The sequence below is a fragment of the Labrus bergylta genome, chromosome 19 (genome assembly GCF_963930695.1).
Source record: "Labrus bergylta chromosome 19, fLabBer1.1, whole genome shotgun sequence".
In the NCBI taxonomy this organism is placed as follows: Eukaryota; Metazoa; Chordata; class Actinopteri; order Labriformes; family Labridae; genus Labrus; species Labrus bergylta.
Window position 1 is genome coordinate 16,983,915 of NC_089213.1, and position 22,071 is coordinate 17,005,985.

The 22,071-nt window shown below is 40.3% G+C and overlaps 1 protein-coding gene across 1 annotated transcript in view; it reads left to right on the forward strand.

Annotated features, from left to right (window-relative positions):
- The first annotated feature begins 400 nt into the window (after nucleotides 1–400).
- kcnh8 (potassium voltage-gated channel, subfamily H (eag-related), member 8) overlaps nucleotides 401–22,071 on the forward strand; it is a 59,879-nt gene continuing 38,208 nt past the window's right edge. Inside the window, exons 1-2 of the mRNA XM_020648060.3 lie at nucleotides 401–4,407; nucleotides 19,983–20,216. Coding sequence (XP_020503716.2) covers nucleotides 4,332–4,407; nucleotides 19,983–20,216 — 310 coding nt within the window. The 5' untranslated portion in view covers nucleotides 401–4,331. The remainder of the gene's footprint in view (nucleotides 4,408–19,982; nucleotides 20,217–22,071) is intronic.

Consider the following 22,071-nt stretch of genomic DNA (forward strand, 5'->3'; position numbering starts at 1 on the left):
TGTTCCTGAGCTGGGTTTGAAGACAGCTGTGTCTGCTCAGGTTTCTCCTGATCTGGGGCTCCTTGGTCTGATCATGTACCAATGCAGATATCAGATATAACAGGATGAGAATAACTTAGCTCCAGGTTAAGGTCATCTACTGTATGAGAAAAAAGGTCTGAGTCTGATTGCATACCTTCAGATTTCCGATGAGATTGTGTCATTGTTTGACATACAACCGACAAAACAGAATCAACCTTCTAAAGATACAAGAAAGGAATACTAAAGGGGCATTATGACATGTGACATACTGCCTTTTAATTAGGGCTTGTGCAGTACTAGTGTACAGCAGTTTGTGTGGGTGGGTGGAAGTGACTGTGTGCACATATAATATGAGCTATTAGCTTTGTGAAAATAGAAGCAACGTATAGCTTTCACAGCCTCGTGTACTTCTGAGATAATCCCCAAGAGTATAGTTGTCTTTGCATTGCAAAACGAAAGACATGCAGAATAAAAATGCATGACTTTGTGTTATAGAGACAAGAGAGCAGATTAGATCAAAGTTTACTTTAGACCGTTTCATATTTATGAACTGGCACTAAGGTTATTTAAATTAAAACTAAAATGAATGATTGATGCACATGAAGGTCTTTTTTTCTGTAATTCAGATCATTTGTTTCTGTTAAAGCTCCTACGTGCACAATTTAAAGGTTTCTTTGGCGCCTCCTAGTGGTAGCATGAAAACACAACATCTTTTATTTGGATTGTCTCGTTTCTCTTCCAACACAAAAATGATGCTTTTACAGTGATTATAGATTTTTAGTATATTCACATGATTCCTTAGGTAGGAACTTTAAGTGACACTATCTGCAGTCTTATAACTCAGTAAAGCTTCATCTACTACACCGCCATATTCCCTTTAGATGGTGGTTAGTTCTCTACAATGATACTGAATCTAACTTCTGTTATCTTATCTATCATCTTTGAAACCAGAATTCAACTTTTTATTGAGCAGAGAAACATAAATAGTTATTTCCATGTCTTTCTATATGTTGTTTAAAACTCTAGTTTTGACCTGATTTAACTTTCTATTCTTTAACGTGAAAAAAAGAATCTTTAAATAATAGTGCCTTTGTTCCTTTCTTTGTTTTTTTAATGCACGTTGTCATAATTGTTGTATGAGGTGCGTTGCAGCCTTTCTTTAAAACAGCTCTAGAAATAAACAGGTGATGATAGTAATGGTAAGGATGTGACGATGGGGATTTTTTAAAATCGCGGCTTGTTTAGAAAACGTAAAAAAATGTTGGATTCCCATTCTTGTTTAGTTTCTGTGTTGGTTCTTTTCAGGGTTAACATTATACAGTATATCAACATCATATACCTTCTACTGATGTATGTTCTCTATCTGGGGATTACACCCGTGCACAGCCTTTTCCTAAATATATTTATTTTTCTTCCTGCGCAAATTGTTAAGAATTGTTCACAAAAGATTTCATCAGACATCTTATGTAGACTTGCTCACGGAGTTAACTGAGTGATTATTGAAAGATGTGAGTCAAGTGATCATAATGTATGCAGGCTCTAATAAAGCTGGTTTAGAGGGAACACTGTGATGAACAATGACTCACTTTAACTCCACTGTCACTTCACTACGACCTCCTCTATGACACTGTCTCACACACACACACACACACAGCATGTGTGTTCAGAGCGGTGATCAGGCTTGAATGATGCATTAAGCTCTTGATTACTCAGGCGATCCACCGATGTGTGTTGGCTGTCTGTTTTAATTTTATTAGCTGACAGTCTTATGGAAGTATATCTCTGTGTTTCACACTGCCTTTCCTGAGGGATGTGATTCATGTGTGTATGTGTGTGTGTGTGTGTGTGTGTGTGTGTGTGTGTGTGTGTGTGTGTGTGTGTGTGGTGTGTGTGTTTGTGGGCACATACAGTTTAATATATGATTCACAGCTCTCAGCCTTAGAGCACCTGATGACCTCACCTTGCCTAAATGACATAACAGCTGCTTCACTGTTGTGGAGGATCTAAGTGGGAGTGCTTGACTTCTGCTGTTTGGTCCTGTGCTGTGGAACTGTTCATAATAGGATTGACCTAGATTAGTTCTGTCTGCTGTGATTTGCCTGCATATGTGTGTGTCTGTGTGTGCTTGTCTGTATGTGTATGCGTATGTGTGTGTGTGTGTGTGTGTGTGTGTTTGTGTGTGTTAATGTACACTAGTACACTAGGTTTGTTGTCATGTGCTAGAGGTGTCTTGCAACATGAGGCTTGAAATCGCAAACTTTGGGTGATATCCCATTTGTGGATTTACAGAGGAGACTTGGGTTTCGCAGGGTGGGATTTTAAGATCACTTGAGGCAGAATTTTTGTACGTTTTCAAAATTATTTCCATCATTAGCTTCATCAGAATTCCCTCACCCACATATTTAAGTATGGCTTGCTCAGGAAATAATTAGTTTATCCCACCATAAATTAGCATATAACTAGTTGTAGTCCCTGCTCCCTATTTTTTGATTAGGGAACTTTTTTTGTCATGAGGCTTTTCTAGGTGAAACATTTCAGTGACTTTAAGATAACATCTTACAGATTTAACTTTCAATACTTGTGTTTGACCCTTTTAATACTCTAATAACAAGCTTTTTTTGAGAATGTGTCAAGTCTGCATATTTAGAGCAATAACATACTTTGTTCTAATCTGACAAAGTTGTGATCCCACACAAAAGACTGTAACAGATAAACTGTTTTTCATGTTTAAGAGCATGTACGTCATAAGCTACTCTGCAATCTTTACAGGCTGTAATGTGCATTTAGAAGTTGCGCCTGACATAGGTTTAAACTTATTCGTCGTGTAGGTGAGCACTGCAGTGAACTGTCCACAAGATGGCGATATTGTACAACTCACTTGTCTGTTTAACATCGTTCAGTCTTTCGTGTTGTTTTGAATTCAGCGATTCTTGATCCAACCGTCAGGTGGCGCTAGAAATAAAGAAATATGTGCTCCTGTGTCCAGCTGTGATCATGCTTTGTGCGCTTTGAGGGAGAAACGCTGCCAGTCTTAACCTAAGCAAAACGATGTGAATGAGCTGTGGATCCCCGAAAGCTTTTTTTCTTCAGTTGTGAAAATTTTGCTCCCCATCCTTTTTTCTTTTTTTATTAAGGGCCGTGCACGTGCCGGTATTATGCTGAGAAATGCATGCATGGAGAAAGGGTAATACAGCAGACACAAATTCCTGTCGAATTACGCATACCCCCTTAAAGTTCCTCTACCTACACTTCAGCGTCAATCACTGTTTGCAGATCATATTTAAGATGGCTTATGGAAATGCATCCTCTCTCGAGTCTATAGAAAAATAAGGGACACTTAACGTTTATTAAGTATAAAATTCAGATACTTTGTCACCACAGATCTTCCCCAAGCATGCAATTCTTGGCACAACACCTGTTTTTAGTTTTTGTCAAATAGAGCCTATCCATTATCTCTTGCGTAATTCTTGTTCAAACAAGCTTTTTTTCTATTTTCAAGTGTTTTGCATCGAAAAGATGCGCTCACATTTTAATTATAGGTTAATTTAAGTCCAGTTTAAAAACTGTAGTGTTTACTATGTCATAAAAAAGTTTCAAAGCTAACCATGCTTTTAGAACATTTTCTTTTAAATGTGAACTGATTCGACATGTGTTAGATTTGACTGCTGCTGTTCGGTTGTGTAATTCTGCTTCCTTATGGATACAGATCCATAAATGAAATCATATGAAATCAAATCAATCCACACTTTATTGATGCGAGAATGAGACAAAGAAATATTATTTGTTTTTCTGAGAAACTACAGATATTCATTAAAAAAATTAAAAAATAAAGTTCTGTTTCTGACTTGTGATGTCACTCAGGCCTCACTCTGAGAAGCTTCCTCATTTGCGCTTTAATCACTGCTTCTTTTTTTTTCTTTTTTTTTAATCTTTATACTTCTTGGGAGTGATTGATGCCTCCCAGGCGGCATTGCGCGCTGTGGAGAGACGATCATTGAATCCAACGGGCACAATAATGGCACTGCTGACAGGGTGCCTCACGCTCTCACGGTCGTCCTGGCTATTACCTGAACTGCACCTGTGGACTTCATCTCCTCTTGTCGTTTACACACGCGACGCAAGCTCCAGGCGCACGGGTGCGCGCGTCGCGTGCACTCACCACCGGCTGGTGATCGCCTTGTGCTGAGTTGACCGGATAGCTCCTTCTCCATACAGGTCCGGAGGCTTAAATGGGAGCAGCTCACACATGTGGACGACTTGCACGTTCTGTTCAGTAACTTTGATGGGGGCTTTGATATCAAGCAGGGAAAATGCCTGTGATGAAGGGATTATTAGCGCCGCAGAACACGTTTCTGGACACTATAGCCACACGTTTTGATGGCACGCGTAAGTTTGCTTTGAATTATTTTGCATGCAATTGAATCAGTTTTTGTAGATTTATGGTTTAAGTTCTCTATTGGGTTTTACCCTCTGGTTTGTGAGGAGCAGGTTGCATCTGATCTTTGGAGATCTCCAGCAGATTTAAACCTGCAGAAATAAAAGAAGAACATGGGATTATTATTTTCTTTGTCGTTGATGCAAATGGACTTTTAATTAAATGTACACAACAGGAGCCCCACAACAATAGGCACATTTGTTTTTTGCTGAAATTGTACTTGCCTGTAATTCGAAATGGTTATATATCTGAGTGTAAAACTAATAGAGAAGCTGGGAAAGCTTCCACAGCAATTATCAGGCTGAATCTGTCGCTGTCCATGGTGCTGGAACATCAGCACCACAGACAGCGACCAAAGGGTTAACTGGGCGCTAACAGGCTCCCAGCTACTGTACATACAACACATCTGGACGACTTTTTCACAAGTTACTGCCTGTGTCATGTTTATTTTAATGACCACACCTGTGCATCTCTATCCCCCCCCCCCCCACACACACACACACACACCTGAGTTGTCAACTAGGTGTGTCCCTAACGTTAACCTTTATTATCTTTGTTCTTTGGTCTGATGAGTCCTCCTGCTGCTCTCAGACCAGCGGTAGCATTTATCAGAATGAATTGGTCGTAGGTGATATTACAGCAGGTCTTTCACAGACTGAGACACGCACAGGGCTTTCTAAAGGCAACTTCTGTCTGAACTCTCTCTCTCTTTTTTTACTCTTTGAAGATTCATAGAGGTCTGCAATGATGTAATGATGATTGTCCACGTTTGACTTTTGTTAAGCTGAGCTGCCTTCCACCCATTGCCTGAGCCTTGAAATGTGTGTTAGATCTTTGTTCCTTTTGGTTTTCTAGGCAACCATGAACAATTTGACATTTTTTGCAATGATTCCCTTGGTTTAGAAACTTTGCCTGTTTTTTTTCTTGATAAATATATTGTTACTCTTTGCTGTTCGGACTGCAACTAATTATTAATTTATTGACTTATCCCAAATCACTTTCTTAATCACTCATTAAGTCTGTAAAATAATACAAAATGAGTGAAAATGCCCATAACGGTTATCTGAAGACTAATACAATGTCATCATATGTGTCCATAATGTTCATACAAAGAAAAGCAACACATTTGCATATTTGAGAGTCTGACACTAGTGACCTTTCACCATCAAACTCTCAAACTCTGCATATTTTTGTACCAGTCAGCTAAACAAGTAATGGATGGATCAGGGTTTAATTGCATATCTAATTAGATCAACTCAGTGTGAATGTAAGAGACTAGTATTCTGTATTGTTTGCTTTTAAATTTTTCAAATTTGTCCTTGCTACCTTTATAAACACACTTCTATCTGTGGTCTTTCTTTGTCCATTCTGTGCCCATGTTTGGATTTCGTTTGTGTGTGAAAATCCTAATAATAGACGAAACAGATAATAACACAACCTTCCTTTAGTGCTTGGTTTCATCCCTAAGTCCACTCCTGAGCCCACTCTTACCACAGCAGTTGCTACAGTCTTCATTGTATGTTCATAACAACAACTGTATCTATAGTAACCCCAGACATCCACCCGTTGTTTCAGTAAGCAGACCTGCAGGCTGAGCACTACTGCATGAGTAAGAGCAGGCTTTACATTGAGTGGCAAAAACATGGAGCCGACTGTGCAGGAGCTCTGTTCTAACACATGAGAGTTGAAGAGGTATCGCTACTTGCACAAGTGGCTTTTCTTTTTTCTTTTTTTCGCTGTGAGGTAGAAGGAAATGAACGCAGGATTTGAACTGCAAGACAGGGCAGACTGGAAGCAGCGGAGCTTGACGGGACAAATTAGGTGTGATGGTCTGGCCAGGAGCACATATAAGGGAGGTGCTGAGTTCACTGCTATGCGATCCCTTTTGACGTCATTCGTAGCCCAGGCGGGAGGGTCAGACCTGGAAACAGTAAATGATAAATGGATGAAAGTGAAAGTAGGCAGGTCTTTAACTTGATCTGATTTGTACCAGGGTTTGTTTTATATTTATATGTGACCTTTAAATGGATTCAACAGTTTTTCAGAGCCAATAACAGGAGAGATTATCGTTTCAACTCAAACCCAGGGCTCTTTGTCCTAAGATAAGATTTACTTTATTGATCCTCGCAATGGGAAATTCAGTTTTTTACACTCTCTTAATCATGCAACACACACATAGGCTGAAATATACAAACAGGATCCTATGGACATGCACTAATGGACAGATGTCAGAGTGACTCCTGAGCTGGTGGTGGGAAAGGGGGTTTGGTGCCTTGCTCAGGGGCACCTCAGCAGTGCTCAGGAAGTAATCTGGCACCTCTCCAGCTACCAGACCAACTTCCAGATTTGGTCCGCACCGGGACCTGAACTGGCGATCCTCCAGTTCCAAACCCAAGTCCCTACAGACTGAGCTACTGCTGCCTAGGCCCAACCTTTCAAGATAAATTCATGTACGAGATATGAGAGGACATCACATGTTTATTAGAGTAACTGTTTTTTAAATTACATATCCTTGTTTGATGGAAACAACTTAGAAATGACTCAAAATCTGTTGCTTTGTCAACTCCACACACCTTTGATCACACTGTCTGGATCGGTGTGTGTCTGTTTGCCCACACTGTAACTATACACATCAGAATCTGTGTGTAGCTCTGCACTGTGATGACTCTGTGAGAGAGCGCTGTGACACTGTGTTTCATCAGTCCATCATCCAGGTGACTAACTTTATCACCTTACCTTTGTTGGAGCTGTATTTAGTAGTGAGCTACTCATACAAAATCACACATTGTCTCTCATAGCCCATAATTGCTTATAGTCTCTTTACATTCAGAGTAAAGCTGCATTATAGACTTCGATTGGATGTAGCCAATGTAACATTAAACATTTTTTTCATGCCTGTGGCTCAGTGGTAGGTCGGTCGTCTCTCAGCCGAAAGGTTGGGCGCTCAATCGCCATCTCCTGTGGTCACATGTGAAAGTGTCCTTAAGCAAGACTCTGCACCCCAAATTGCTCCTGCTGCTATGTAAGCGGTGTGAATGCATATTAATGGGGTGGTGCTGATGGGCCATTGGGCACTTTATGTAGCAGCCCCTGCCATCAGTTTGTGAATGTGGTGTGAACGGGTGAATGTGACATGTAGTGTTAATGTTTGAGTAGTCAGAAAGGCTTGAAAAGGGCTATACGATTCCATTTACCATTTGTGCCATTTCCCTTTTTTTTTATCTGAGTATAGAAATGTATGATAGGAGTTTAAATCTGCTATGCCATTGACTTTCCATATAGCTGGTAAAACCACTGAAATGTATTAAAAAGGTATCCTTATGACTCTCTGGCTGGGAAACTAGCTTTCTATACCTCTGAAGTGATCATTGTCTCTTTGCAACTTGGAATACTTGCTGACTCTTCCTTCTGTCAGGCAATGATGGCCTTCATTTGGGAAATGGAGACCATATTGGGCTTTCCTTCCACCAAAATTAAGCAGACGGTATGGTGTTGCAGTTGTAACAGAGGGCTGTGTAAAGCCTCCAATAGTGTGGGCTGCGTGCTCCCCATCCTGCACCATTGTTCCAGAATGCTATTTTCTAGCTCCCAACGCACACTAGTTCTACTTCCACTAGATAGGTAATTACTGTCACAATCACTGATGCTGAGACATGGAACAGCTGTGTGTTGAGTCGACGTGTTAAAGTGTGTGTGCCTGTGTGTGTGAGAGCGTAAGGAAAGAGGAGGAGGATGGGGAGGGTAAAGCGAGAGGAAACAGGAAAGTATGCTAAATTTTGAGCACTTCAGAGTTGAGCACACAAGTTTGTGTCACAGAACTTTACAAGTGTGTAGCTGTGTGTGTGTTTTCTATCTTTAAGCATAAGGGTACAGTACTAAAGCAGAAGTTTCAACTCGACTGATAAACTACCTTTCTTTAAATATTTAGGCTGTAGTGGCTGTGGGATTTCACATCTTGCCATTTTCTGTCACGTGTTTAAAAAACTAACCCGGGTATCGCAGACAATAAAAGAAGCCGACGCTATCAGAGTCGGCTGTCTTAAAAGAAGACACAGTGTTGCTCTCCCTGTGGCTCAGTCTCACCAGCAGCCTCATGACCTGCAGGAAAACCCAGGGAGCTAATTACTGAGTCTGAAAAAACCACAGACAACATGCTGACGCACAAATGTTTCAATGAGGTTTATTAAAGCAGAGTAAACTTGGGCTATTTGGGTGTGTCAAACTGTATAAAAAAACATTAGCAACTCTTTAGTTTTCCTTAATAGAGTTAGAACACATCATCAGATTATGCTACTGTGAAAAGGCAGGTCTAATACAGTCCTCAGATAGAGATTGACTGTGAAAGAAGTAATGAGTGCAGTTATGAGACAGCGAGGGAGTAATCAATCATCATTGACTGTAGTGCCGCAGGGTGCACAGGGGCCCTCACTTACTGCCGCTGGATTGGCACTGCTGCTCCCCTTTTCTCCAAAGCCCACTTAATATCAGGACTGTTTTATTTTAGAGTAAAAATAAACTAGGAGGAATGAGATGTGCTTTATCCGATAGAACAAAGTATAAGGTGCCAACATATTACTTCTGTTGTGACTTCTTTCAGGGCTACTAAATGTGTTTTTTTTTATTTTTTAGCAAATTAGTGTAATGCTTTCTCCAGTTAGCCATAAACAAAATAAATCAATTCATTAATCGTAAAAAAGTTAAAAGTTTTATTAATTTAGCACCATTTCTCTCATTACCTTTTAAATGAAAAGCGGATCTTGAAAGTATTCTTTGAAATCTTATTTGCAAAGACCAAATATAAATACGCCCATGAGCAACTACTTTGCCAAAGTGTCAATGAAGAAATGCTTTCAAGCAGGTAGAGACCTCGAGCAGAACCAGAACCAGCTGACTAAGAAAGCAGGATAGACAGAACGATTCAATGAGATGGAGACAAATATATTAACATGCAGGGAGACATATACAGAGAAAAAAATGAAAACAGATTAGAGAGAACTTGCTAATAACCAATAGTTGGCATGCTAGCTAGGTCAGCCGTATCTGACAGAGTTAGCACTGTTCATTCAAAGGTAAAATAATTTTAGGTTTCTGGCCTTTTCTTAAAGGACTTGAGCTTATATAGCGCTTTTCTAGTCTTCTGATTAATCAGTCATTTTAACTTATCCTATCTTGACACGTGCATTTATTTTTTACCACCAGAATCAGTTAAACTTAAAGGAGTGAATTTACACATCCAGCAAACACAGAGCTGGGCCGTCAGTAGCCATTAGTGTGTGTCATTAGTAGTCAGTGTGTGTGCCCAATGAACGGACACTATCGTCCTCTAAGCGATGGCATAAAAAGCCCCAAAAATAAACCTTAAAAAGCAAACACAGAGCTGTATTAGCATTCAAGTGAAAAATGTACTCTCCTTCCAGCTCTGTTGTTCTTAATCAACACTATATAACTGATGCCTTTGAATAATATGTGATGCTATAGCTAAATGCTTCACCAATTAGTCACACACTTAGTTTCTTGCTGAATATAAGCACCCGCCTCAAGAAAACACTTTTTAAACGACATTAATCATGAAAATACTGTTTACTAAACATCTTAGCCCACTTTCTAAAGCTAACTGGTTAAGGCTACTGTCAGCTAGCTAAAAACAGAAAAGTCAGCACATTTAATGTCCTTTTAAAGTTTTATAATCTGGGTAGAGCAGCGGAGTAGAGGTCAGCAATGGACGTGTTTCAGCATAAAGCGCCTTCATCAGCGTTACTATCAGCTGGCTGTCAGTTGGCATGCTAGCTATGTCAATGGTTTTAAAGTTAGCTACTTACATGGATTTTTTTTTAAATACGCTGGGTCAGTGCAACTTTATGTAAGGCCAACATTCAGTTTATGCTTCGATGTCTGCCTGTAAAACTCCAGCAGACACAGAGCTACATTAGTATCCGAGTTTAATATTCATTCTTCCCCCCCCTTGCTTCCTGAACGTCTTTATAAACTCTAAAGAAGAATTTCTAGTCTTTTAGGTAAATGCTGCACCAATTAGTCCTTTGTCCATCTGCCCTTTATTTGAGCTAAAAATAGCTGCCTGCTGCTCTTCTGTACACTTAAACCAAAGTTATGTGCCTCAAGAACACATGTTTTAATTTGAATTATCAAGAAGAGGTCGATTCCTACAACATGATCAGTTCCATGTTGTGTTATAAATAAGAAGATCCTCAGCCTCTACCTACTCATTCACTGTAAGCCAACATAGCTAAAGGCATAAGATAGAAATATAAATGAGTTTTTTGAATTAATAGCAACCCAGCAGGACCCTCTGGCTTTAATAAGACTTTGACAAAGTATTAAGATGATACAACCGCCATCAGCAGCAGCGCAGACTTACAGACAAAACACTGACCTCGCTATGAGATTACTAGGCCTCGTTAATACAGTTCAGAGGCCAGTATGATATCTGTTTCCACAAAACTTTGGGACTTCTGTGTGAGAGCCTCGGCGTCAACGTGGACATTCTGCCTTGTTAAACCGCCTAATTAGCAAGATTGCCTTCCCTAATCACCGTCTCTAATGACCTGTCCAAAGCGATCGACAAACAGGGTTTCACCAACGTAAATCCCGGCCAAGTCGGCCATTTTTAGATTCAATTAATACTTTAAACAAGACGATTGCATTTTTCTGACACAGAGAGAGTGTGTGTGACAGACATTTAGAGGAAGCAAAGAGGGGAAATATACAATGGAAGTTGAATGACTGGCCAAGAGAAATGGAGATGAAAAAATTTAGGGGTGGGGCGGGGGAAGAGGGGGTTTGCAAATTACAGGAGCGTAATGACTGGTGTAATTTTTCAGTTGGTAAGAGCCTGGGGGACTTTATGACAAAGAGCCCAAGAAAGTGATTAAGACTCTGGATTTGGCTAATGATTTTCTCTCTTCACTGATATGGTTTGAATGGATTACCACACTTTGAATGGCTGTGGGAGTCTGTGTTTGTGTCCTGGATGTGTGTGTGTACATAAAGAAATACAAATGATCAATAGACAGACCCAAAACAGTTTCCTAAAAAACAGAGCAGTTTTGCGTTATGTGATGTTAATCTCATAATCCAAAGTGTTGAATCAGAATCACTATCTATTTGTCAAATTGAACAGTCGTAGCCTTGGTTGCTGTGGTGTGTTTCTACAGTTACCATGGTAGCTCTAGAGAGACATTTTGTGGTTATGTGACTGCCCTGTAGCAGTTTTCAAGAGACCGGCATGAATTCTGGCGAAGAGGTGAGGAGGTTTTTCCATCCATCTCTCCACTTCTCCTCCAATTTTCTCCATACTCCATCTCCATCTTTCGTCATTCCACCTCTCGCAGCTCTATCTCACTTTTCTTTCAACTTCTCACATCGCCCCACCACCCTGTGTCCCTTTCCCACCCTCGCCTGTCCGCCTTGGTGTATTTTTCTCTGCCTCTCCTTCCTTTTCCAATATTTCCCTCATTTTTTACTTTCTCACCTGCTTTGTCATTCATCTCTTCTCCTCCCTGCTATGTCCCTCTGACGGATACTACCCCCACCGCCATCCTCTCTCTCCTATGTCTCCATCTCTCCTCCTCTATGTGTGTTTTTTTTTTTTTTTTTTTTTCCGGGCTTACTCAACTATTATATGAATTGTTGTGCCCTAAATAGCTCAGGGGGTTCTCTAGGTGGTGTCACAGAGCTGTCTTGGGGCTGCTGAATGTGCGTACAGAGCATTTCTGAGTGCGTTTCCAACCCTCAAATCTGGGACAAAACAGTGTGTGGACAAGGTAGCACAAACACTCACTCACCTTTAGTACACTTTTCCATTTGTTTAGGAGAGCTGTAATTTGTGCCTCTCTCAAACCATGTTATTGTACTGCTCACCTGGGAAAGTAAATCCTCACGAGTCCTCCAACCTAAAACACAGAACAGGTCACTTATAGAAACTTTGAAAAATGATCAACATGAGTGTTTTCTAATCTGGCGCCCCTGTTATTCAGGTGTTATGTTCTGCTGATGTCATACTTCTGCAATTAGCTCTGTTAAGCTGCACTTTGCCACAGTGGTTCTTAAAATGTTGCCATCAGCATGCTAATATATTCATAATGACAACGCCAACATAATAATCTTTAGTAAGTGTTATGTTTAAAACGTTAAAACATTAAGACAGTTTTTTTTTTTTGACAATTTGTCCAACACAAAACAGCTGAAGCCAAAGAGAATGTCATCTTGTTGCAGGTTTTTTTAGACTTTAATTCAAGCATTGGGTATTTCTGAGATGTACTGGAGAAGATTAAAGGAACACCACATTTCCCACTGTTTATCCACTGGGGAGAAAAGGCCCAAACTAAATAGCATCAATCCAATAGATGTGGATCTTTATTTCATCTTTACCAACAATGTTGTACTTCTGCTGAAGCTTTGGGCTGCAAAGTCACGGTTCCCAGATTCATCCTCTTTGAACTAACATGTGTCTTCGCAAGTGCTATGGCCATGCTTTGCTGCATAAGTATTAGGTTTGACCAACCTGTTGGTGCTTTATGAAACATCAAGGGATGTATTTAACTGCTGAAGAGATTGTATTTTTGTACCAAAGTTCATGGTCACCTATACAATAGTTGGGAGATATTTTAAGCTGGACCACAGTGATGGATCAACTAACTGGCAAACCAAATAGCTAACCATTCCTAGACCCATGAGGCCAGCTTTTTTTGGATTAAAGTTAAGGAAATATTGTGGTCATAAAAGGAAACCAAGCCGAATATTTGAAAAGCAAAGCCAGTTGTGATGCTATTAAAATACCACTTCTTCCTTTGCTCCCAAGAGAGAGCCCCCAAAACCTCTTAATGCTACACAACCTAGCAAAGAGCGAAAAAAACAAAGAGAGAGTAATACAGCCTGTGATGTAGTCAGCCAACAGGGGTATATAGTTTCTTTCAGCATCCATTTCATATGGCTTCTAGTTCAACAAAGTACAACAACGTTTGGCATGGCGTGATTTAAAGCCAACACATTTGTTCATAATGTAACCAACGGAGAAGTTTATTAAATATTAACATGAGGGCAGATTAAAGCGTTCCACATCAGCAGCAGCCATCTAAGTTGTTTATGAAAAATTCCTCAACAACCCCTTAACCCTCCCCGTATTAGAAAAAGGGTTAGATCAACCTGACCTGAATCTGAAAGGATACAAATCTGTCCGAATTAGAGGGTGAAACAGACACATCTACCAGAGCAAATAAAACCTGCTCTTGTGAATTTGCCTTATTGGAAGGCTAGACAAAACAGTCAAATCTCTAAAGGCATTTGGAGAGGAGGCAGCAGCTCGGCTATGCTGATGTTTTGATGTTATAATATTGCTTGAAAGTATCTATTAGTGAAAGCTCAAACATGCTTTACAAATAACTCATTCACCCACTTGAATTGCATAAGAAGGCTCCGTAAAGATTTCTACTCTCCAATCTAGCTCCCTTTCTTCTCTCCCTCTCTCCTCCTCTGTCCCCCCCTCTCGCTCTTTGTTTCCATCTTTTCTCCTCTGCTCCTCTTCCTCTCTGAATTTTTTTTTTTTGGGGGGGGATCTCTCAGGACTATGCGCCCGTATGATCTATGGTGCTTCTACACCGGAGCAATTAGGTAGAAGAAAAATCAGAATGGTGAGATGAATACAGCAGAGAAATGACAGATGATGAACAGGTTCAGGGGAGAGAAGATATAGATTTGAAAAGACCATCAAAAGAAAGACACAAAGGAGATTGTGATGGAGAGATAAAAAAAAAAAAAAGGTGAGATTGATTCTGAAGGAAGGACTCAGAATGAGAGATGATTCAGTTTTCCTTCATTAGAGCATCAAGGTTCAAAGGACAGATAGGAAAAGGAGACAGATGCTCTTTGGGTCATTGGGAAGAAGGTGAACATGTGCAAATAGTGAAGAGAATAAATGGATTGGGGAAAAGAGGGATAGTCTGATGGAATTCCCAGGGAAAGGGGAGATGAAAAGTAATTAGGCGGAACGATCTAGAGCGGTAGGAGGACTTGAAGAACATCTGGGAGGGAAGGAGGTAGTTACAGTGGATAGGAGAGGAAGGGTAGGAAGGAAAGAAGGTGTACAATGGACAATGAGAGGTGTTGAGAGAAAGGGGAATTGTGCAGGTAGCCAGGGAATAAGAGACCAGACTGTAGCAGTATTGGAGGGCGGGGTAAGGCAAGAAAGGGGTTAATGCAGCTGCATTAGCGAAGAAGGGAAAGAGGAGTAGGACAGAAGTAGGACAGTCAAAGGTAGAGGGCAAAAGAGACATAGAGAATGGAAGGACCAGGGGATTTAGCGGAAAGGGCAAGGAAGAAAATGGTAATCATGTTACTTTGTCAAGCGTTTTTGCTGAGAAATAAATAATTCAAGAAATCACAAGACTCCCGAAAACTTGGTTGCAAAACTCTAGAAACTAGAATTATCACTATAAATGTTGGTTCTTGCCAGTGCTTAAAAAACATCAGTTGATTGCTCTTTTCAAGTTTCTGTGACATAATCACTGCTCCGACTCTTGCTCTGATAGCAAACGTTTAGCAGTTATCAGGCTTGACAAATACATTTTTGTTATATTCATTAAGATGATTAAAGTAGATTGTTTTCTGGCCAACGTTAAAAAGAGGAAAACGATTCACCCTGCACTTTCCAGAAGTTTCCAGAATTTGCACTTTAACACTTGAAACTTATACTTTCTGGAAATATGATGTCTCTCCTCCAATACACAAAAGGTATACACACATATTTCACTTTTTTTTTTCTTCGTCTTTATTGACAATTTTAGAACATACAAAAAATATTCACACAAAATCTTGTAGAGGATAAACATGCAACAGCAAAATACACAGGAACGAGCTAATTCAAACATAAGTCAAGACTCGAGGGAACATACATAAAAATAAATAAATTAAATTAAAACTTTTCCAAAAGTATACGTCAGGCAAATGATAACAGACAACAACCTGGAGCATGTACAAAAACATTCAACGAGGACCAGAAATCAAAACAACAAGAATTTCGACAAGTCAGCACTTATCTTTCTAGCAAGGTATACACACATTTGCTGAGTGATGAAAGCGTCACTGTGTTTGTGTTTGAATGTTCTCACATGTAGCGCTATTCGCTACTGTAAATGCCAATCAGTGTTTGTGGCAAGTCCCTCAATTACTTCATTTTTTAAAGGGAACCACATTAATGACTTCATTTGAATAGTGCTCTAGTAGCTTGTGTGTGTGAACTTTGATAATGTAGCACCCATAAACACAGATGAACTGTATCAGTGCTGTGTACGTTTGGTTTGCTTTGACAATGACAGTTGTCATGTATCTCATTGTCGTCTGCAGATGAGTCTGTTAATGCTGAATCGCATGTTGATATGTTGGCCAATTTCCAACATAAAAAGAAGACTTTTCATTGCCCCTCCACATCCACATACTGTGTATTTAAACACCATGTAGCAAAAGCTGTCAACTCCATCCAACCTATATAATCCTCAGTCAAACACAGCATGGTGTGTATTTCACTGTAAACATCCGCTCTGTGTCAGCACCATCTTCTCGTTTCTCTGGGAGCTGCCATCAGACGTCCTGCAGGCCTTTACCGGGGCTTCCTGAGAGGCCAGCAGCCCTGTCGTTTTCTCTCCTGCTTACCACGAGCCTGAGGGGCTTCATGTCTGACAGCCGGTCCCAATGCTGAGACCCACTCTGACCATCTGTCTGAGCCACGCAGTCAGAGAGTTACAGCTGACATGTCATTCTTGTTGGGATTTCTCTACATGAATGGGAACAGCTCTCATTATGTTTTACATCCATGAGGACTACAACTCCCAAACGCTGTTAGAGCATACATTCAACAATTACAATACAAATGCTTTGCGCTATCATTGTTTGTTCTAATTCCTTTTAATATTAGCACTTAGCAAGTTCATTCTGATATGTAGGAACCCAGTGTCACCGCTATGAAGGAGTCAAGTCATTAGAATACATTTTGAGGAAATAATGGAGGAGAACAGAATAGTTTTCAAACCAACTCTCTGTTGGAAACATACATCAACTTGCCCAAACTTTCCCTCTGAAGTGAACAAGAATTACAACCATTTCAAAGAAGCTCACTATCTTTCTTCAATATATCCAAGAAAAGTGGTGGATAACCTAACAAATGGTTTAAAAAGGCTTGTTTTGGATTTTGTCTGCTCTTGCCTCTTTAGAGGAGGTTGGAACAGGCCTTACCGAACTTGCAGTTTGGTTTTCTGAACATCATTAGCGAGTGCAGCTTGTAAGTTCTATTTGCTGTCACCGGCCCTCGCAGCCAAACAACCAGCACGGCCCACCAGGGATTTTTCCTGGTCCTCCAGATTAGCCACTCTGGGCCTGCTGATTAAATAAATGACGGATTGGACATGTACCTTAATACAATGAGCATGGCCAAAGTATTTTATCATAAGATTACCAAGTTTAAACTTTGGATAGGTATACCCGCTAAAACACCAAAGCTAAATTGCCCCCAATAAATTTACTTTTTTCTCATGTGTGGGTATTATTTTCTTAAGGTTACAGTGCCCAGCTGTCAAATGAAATAATTGAGTATTTATTAGCAATGGAAGTCTTTATTAAAGGGATACCTCACCGGTTGAAACATGAATCTGTATTGACATTGGATCATATATGTAGAAGAAATGTGAAATAAAATTTGAGGTTGGTGCCTTCTTGACCGAGAGAAACGGCAGAAAGTGTCTTTTTGGTTCATGTGGATGAAAGACAACAACTCCCAGAATGCACAGCACCGCAGAACACTCCCACCGATCCGACTAAAGGCTGCTCGGACCCGATTATCTGCTCAGATTATCTTGTAGTGTGAGTTGTACAAATATCCAATCTTAACGATTTATTTCAAACATGTTTGATATTTAGACTTTAAAATCTTGAAAATTACGTCATGAAAGGGTCCGGCACAAGTTGTGTGTGTGACTACAATATAATCACGAGAGACAAGGGAGGAATGTAGTCATGGCGACCAGCAGCAGGACACAACCCAGCGTTTTTTTTTTTTCCGGTACAGATCATCAGTGCAGCACTTTTCTGAAACTTGTATCCATATATCTACGACTGTATCTACTTTCCTCTATCCTACAACAACTTTCATTTCCTTCTCTTTCACCAACTGCGGTCTGTTAGAGTTTTCACCACTCTTTAATTGAGCTTTAATTGGCAAATTCATTAAGACTTCTGAAGTACTCATTAGTTTTTCTTTCAAAATGGTGAATTATTTCAGTGGGTCCCACCCCCTATGGGCGGGTTGAAAACATGAGGAACTAGCGATGTAGTTTCACCTCCTTTAACCAATACAGCCTCCGATGACGCAAAATGTCGCTTTTTTGCGTCATGAGAGGCTCCTTTTCTGACAAGAAATACAGAGCTTTCCCGTTTCAGGGGAAAATGAGGGTGGGATGCACGACCATTCAGAAATATACTCTCAAGTATCCCTTTAACATAGTTATACTCCATTTTGAAATGTTTTTGTGTCCAGGAATAAATCTGCTATGGCTTTGAACCACAGATGATCGTGTTGAGAAACAGTTTGTTTTGGTTCTTTCTTTGGCATTTACTGACCTTAAGAAAAACCATTGGCCAAACCTGCAATGTTGCCATGTTTGTTTGATCTGATTAAAGGCTAGTTAAATAATACGGGGGTAAAAATGATTGAAAGAATAATACTAAGTTTGTAAAAAGCCATATTCATCCTTTCTCTCCTGGTCACAACTACAGAGAGCGACACAAACCCTAATTTTTTTGCAGGTGGCAGCGAGCTTACAGGAGCAGAGAAGGATTGTTGAAAGGAAACATGTTAGTCATTCCTCTAGAGGGGCGCATACACCGTTTTTGTTCTCTGCTGTTGTATTCCCACTTCAGATCTGAGGTGGTTTCCTTCAGTAAAGCCTGATGTACAACATAAAACAATCAAACACGGAGGATGCCAGAAAAAATGAATTATTGATGCAGAAAATTGATTTCTGTGATGAGACGTAATTGAAACAAGTCGCTTTGAAGGAAGGATCTCAAGCAATAAATATAAACACGATCACGTGCTGTGTGTTTATGTGAGTGTGACTCATCTATTAACTGTGATTATACTAATGTCTCAAGCTGTATCGGGAATCATTTGCTACATGTGCCCATGTGTATCTGCATTTTAATTATGGAACTAAGGGGCTAGCTTGAGCAGCTTCGACTGCTCACAACATTATATTAATGCAAACACACACACAGAGCAGTAAGCAATGTAATGTACCCGACACACACACACACACACACACACACACACACACACACACACACACACACACACACACACACACACACACACACACACACACACACACATTATAGAACCTGCCAAACCACAGTAGATCAGTGTCTTGTATAATGAGCATTGTACTGTAAACATTAGCTGTCTATCAGCACAGCTCAGCATCATTGTGCGCTTCATTCAGCGGGTGTTTGTTTCTGTGGAAGTGTGTTTGTGTGCACTGATAGATGGATTCAGGTATAAACAGCTGGTCCTTTTCAGCTGATTACTTAGAGCTGGACACAAATCAGCTCATTAATAGTGATAGACTTGAGTACCAATGTGATTCTGATTTAACCGTCATCTCTCCAGATCATTCCCCACTGATTCCCCTCTTCCGCCTTTTTGTGTCTTTATTTCTTTAGCAAAGTCCTCACAACACGAGACCTTGATTTACTGCAGCTCTCTGTTAAATCACCATGAGTTCAGGGTCGGTTACTTGACAGTAGGGAAGAAGTTTGAAGAGTAAGACTCCAGCTTGTAGGTACATCAGCCGTTAGAGAGCTAAATGAGCTTCGTGCCCCACACAGACCTTCATACACCTGAGCCTTTGTATCTGCAAGTTCAAAGTAAAATATTAGCTTGTGAGAGCTGTTCAGCGATAGGGCCAGAGGTCAAGACCTGTACCAGCTTAATTTGCATTCAAATGAATTCTTATTGAAGGTAGTTTCAAAAGATGGTGGTAGGAGGTGAGTGGTTTAACAAGTGTGCAATTTCCTGCATGACAGGCTCAGACAGGTGGGGACTTCACATCCAGCTGCCATGTTGCTCAAATGATTACAGCTGCTTTTTTAAGTAGTAAGAATAATAACAAAGATGTGAAAAATATGAAATGTGTTTTCATACTGATCAACCCACAGACTTATCACCTACCTGTGCTACTCTCCTTAGCTTTTGGGCGTTTCTCAGCATTTGTCAGCTACATGTAATTTTGGTTGTATGCAGTTTAGTTTAATCATATTCTTCTCATCAACTTCCTGTTCAGCCACAGAAGGCAGCTTTTTTTCAGCTTAAACCTCCAATTTACCCACTCTGTTTCTCTGCTTCAAGTCTTTATAAGCAGAGGAATTAGAATAACTCCAACCAACCCCAATTGGGAGAATAATATCATTACCTCAGTTTCTTGTCCTCCTCTCGCCTTACTTCTTCCTCTCTTTCCTCCCGCAGATAGCAACTTCATCCTGGCCAACGCACAGATGTCAAAGGGCTTCCCCATTGTCTACTGCTCTGATGGCTTCTGTGAGCTCACAGGCTTCTCGCGGGCAGAGGTCATGCAGAAGAGCTGTGCCTGTAAATTCCTGTACGGGCCCGAGACCAGCGAAAGCATCATCCTCAGCATCGACGTGTCGCTGGAGGAGCGGAAGGAGTTTAAGGATGAGATCATGTTCTACAAAAAAACAGGTAAAAATGGACAGATGTTTGGTTTTCATTCGTTCTCAGTTGTTTTGTTTTCCCCTTATTTATCATCAGATTTTGGATCCCTTTTTGCAACAGTGTCTAGTCGCTTTACTGTAAACCACAGAATGTGTTCCTTCCTCTACCGTTTACCAATTAAATGTTGGAACCAAGTCAAGCCATTAGAGAGAGCACAGAGAGAGGGATTACCATACCGGACTCTGCCCGTATATTTCCATCAATGGATGGTGGCTCTCTGTGTCTATGTCTGAGGAAGCCACATTTAAATTGGCATAGATGGACCCATGGACAGATGAAGCAATGACAGTATTTCACGGATGTATAACCTCTATTGGCCCATTCTCATTAAAAGGTGATTAAACAAAGCAATCCTTTACAAAGTCCCCCTCTTATTATTAAAAGTGAGACACATTCAACTTTCATTGCTGTCAGATAGTGTCTCTTTAGCCCTGTCTCCTTCGATTACACTGAGCCAAGTAGGTAGCCGAGGTGCAGTTTGTTTTCATGTGTGCCTCACTGATCAGCCAGCTGGCCGGTGCAGAAATGGAGTCGAAAAATAATGAGCACATCCAGGCATCAGTGGATACATGCTTGCTGTGATGTGGGATTGTGTCATGTGCTGTTGCATGGTAACTGCAGAGTTTGTTTGACATTTTATCTTCATGTTGTCGTGTCTTGAAGTAGTAACAGTTATGTGAATCTATAGCCTTTTTTTGAAATAGTGTGGTGAGGTTTTTTTTTTGCAGCCAATCTGTCACAAATAACGTTTTGTTTCTTGACATTTTGACCTTTAAATCTCTGCCAACTGTTGTTTTTAACAATGGAAAATCCATGACAACTAGAAAAATTCCCTGCCTGATTTGCAACTGAGTTGCCATTTTTTTCTTCACTTTATCCATTCAGCATGACAATGACTTTATGTTATCCAAATCTTTGTTGGTGAGCAGTGTTTCTCAAACTTTGTCAACATAAGAGGGGTGCACGAGTGGTGCAAAACAGTGGCCAGTGACCACTTGAGATCTGACAGCCTACCCAGTTGCCAAACCAAAATGTTTGCTCCTCCAAGGGGGGCATGACAAAATAAGCACCACTGTTTTAGAGCATCATCATTTTCAGTTTTTGCACAGTCACATCTTTGTTTTCTACAGTCTACAATCTACACTTTCCCTCATTTCCAGAAAAGTCTGTTTTTAGATCAATGATTCTTGTTAGCCTACAAAGTCAAATATTTGATTCTGCCATTTCAACTTTGATGGGTTAACAGTTCTTCTAACAGAGTGAACTGTCATCAATAGGCAGATGTATTTATTTGAATTGCAGTTGGGAAATATGTAGAGGGATTCAGAAAAGCAAGATAAAAAAACAGTTCCAAACATGCGCTGAAATGACCTTGTGATGATTTGATAAACAGGGTTTATGAGGGTTGTTCATACTGGAAGGTCTTCTTGAAATGAATCTTGAAGGGATAATGGTGTGTGCATGTGTCAGTTGTGCCACTTTCCTGTAATTTCGCTGTGATTCATGATGCAAATTCAGTAGATGAGTCAGTAAAGTTTGCACAGACTCAGCTTTGCTAATACCATCACAGATGTGAGTGTCTACCCCACTGTGGCTCTCGCTTTGTTGTCTTTCATGTCCCACCCCTCCATCTCCTTCTCCCTTCTGTCCCGTTTTACTGTCCTTTTGTTACATTTCCTCTCTGTTTGCCTCTTTTATATAAATGCCATTTTTTCCGTTCTCCAAGCTCTTTTACCATTTCCACACAACACTGTTTGTGCCAATTTGTCTGCTTGTCTGCCATGCTTATCTCCCTCTTTTTCCCTCCCTGTGTCACTCTTTT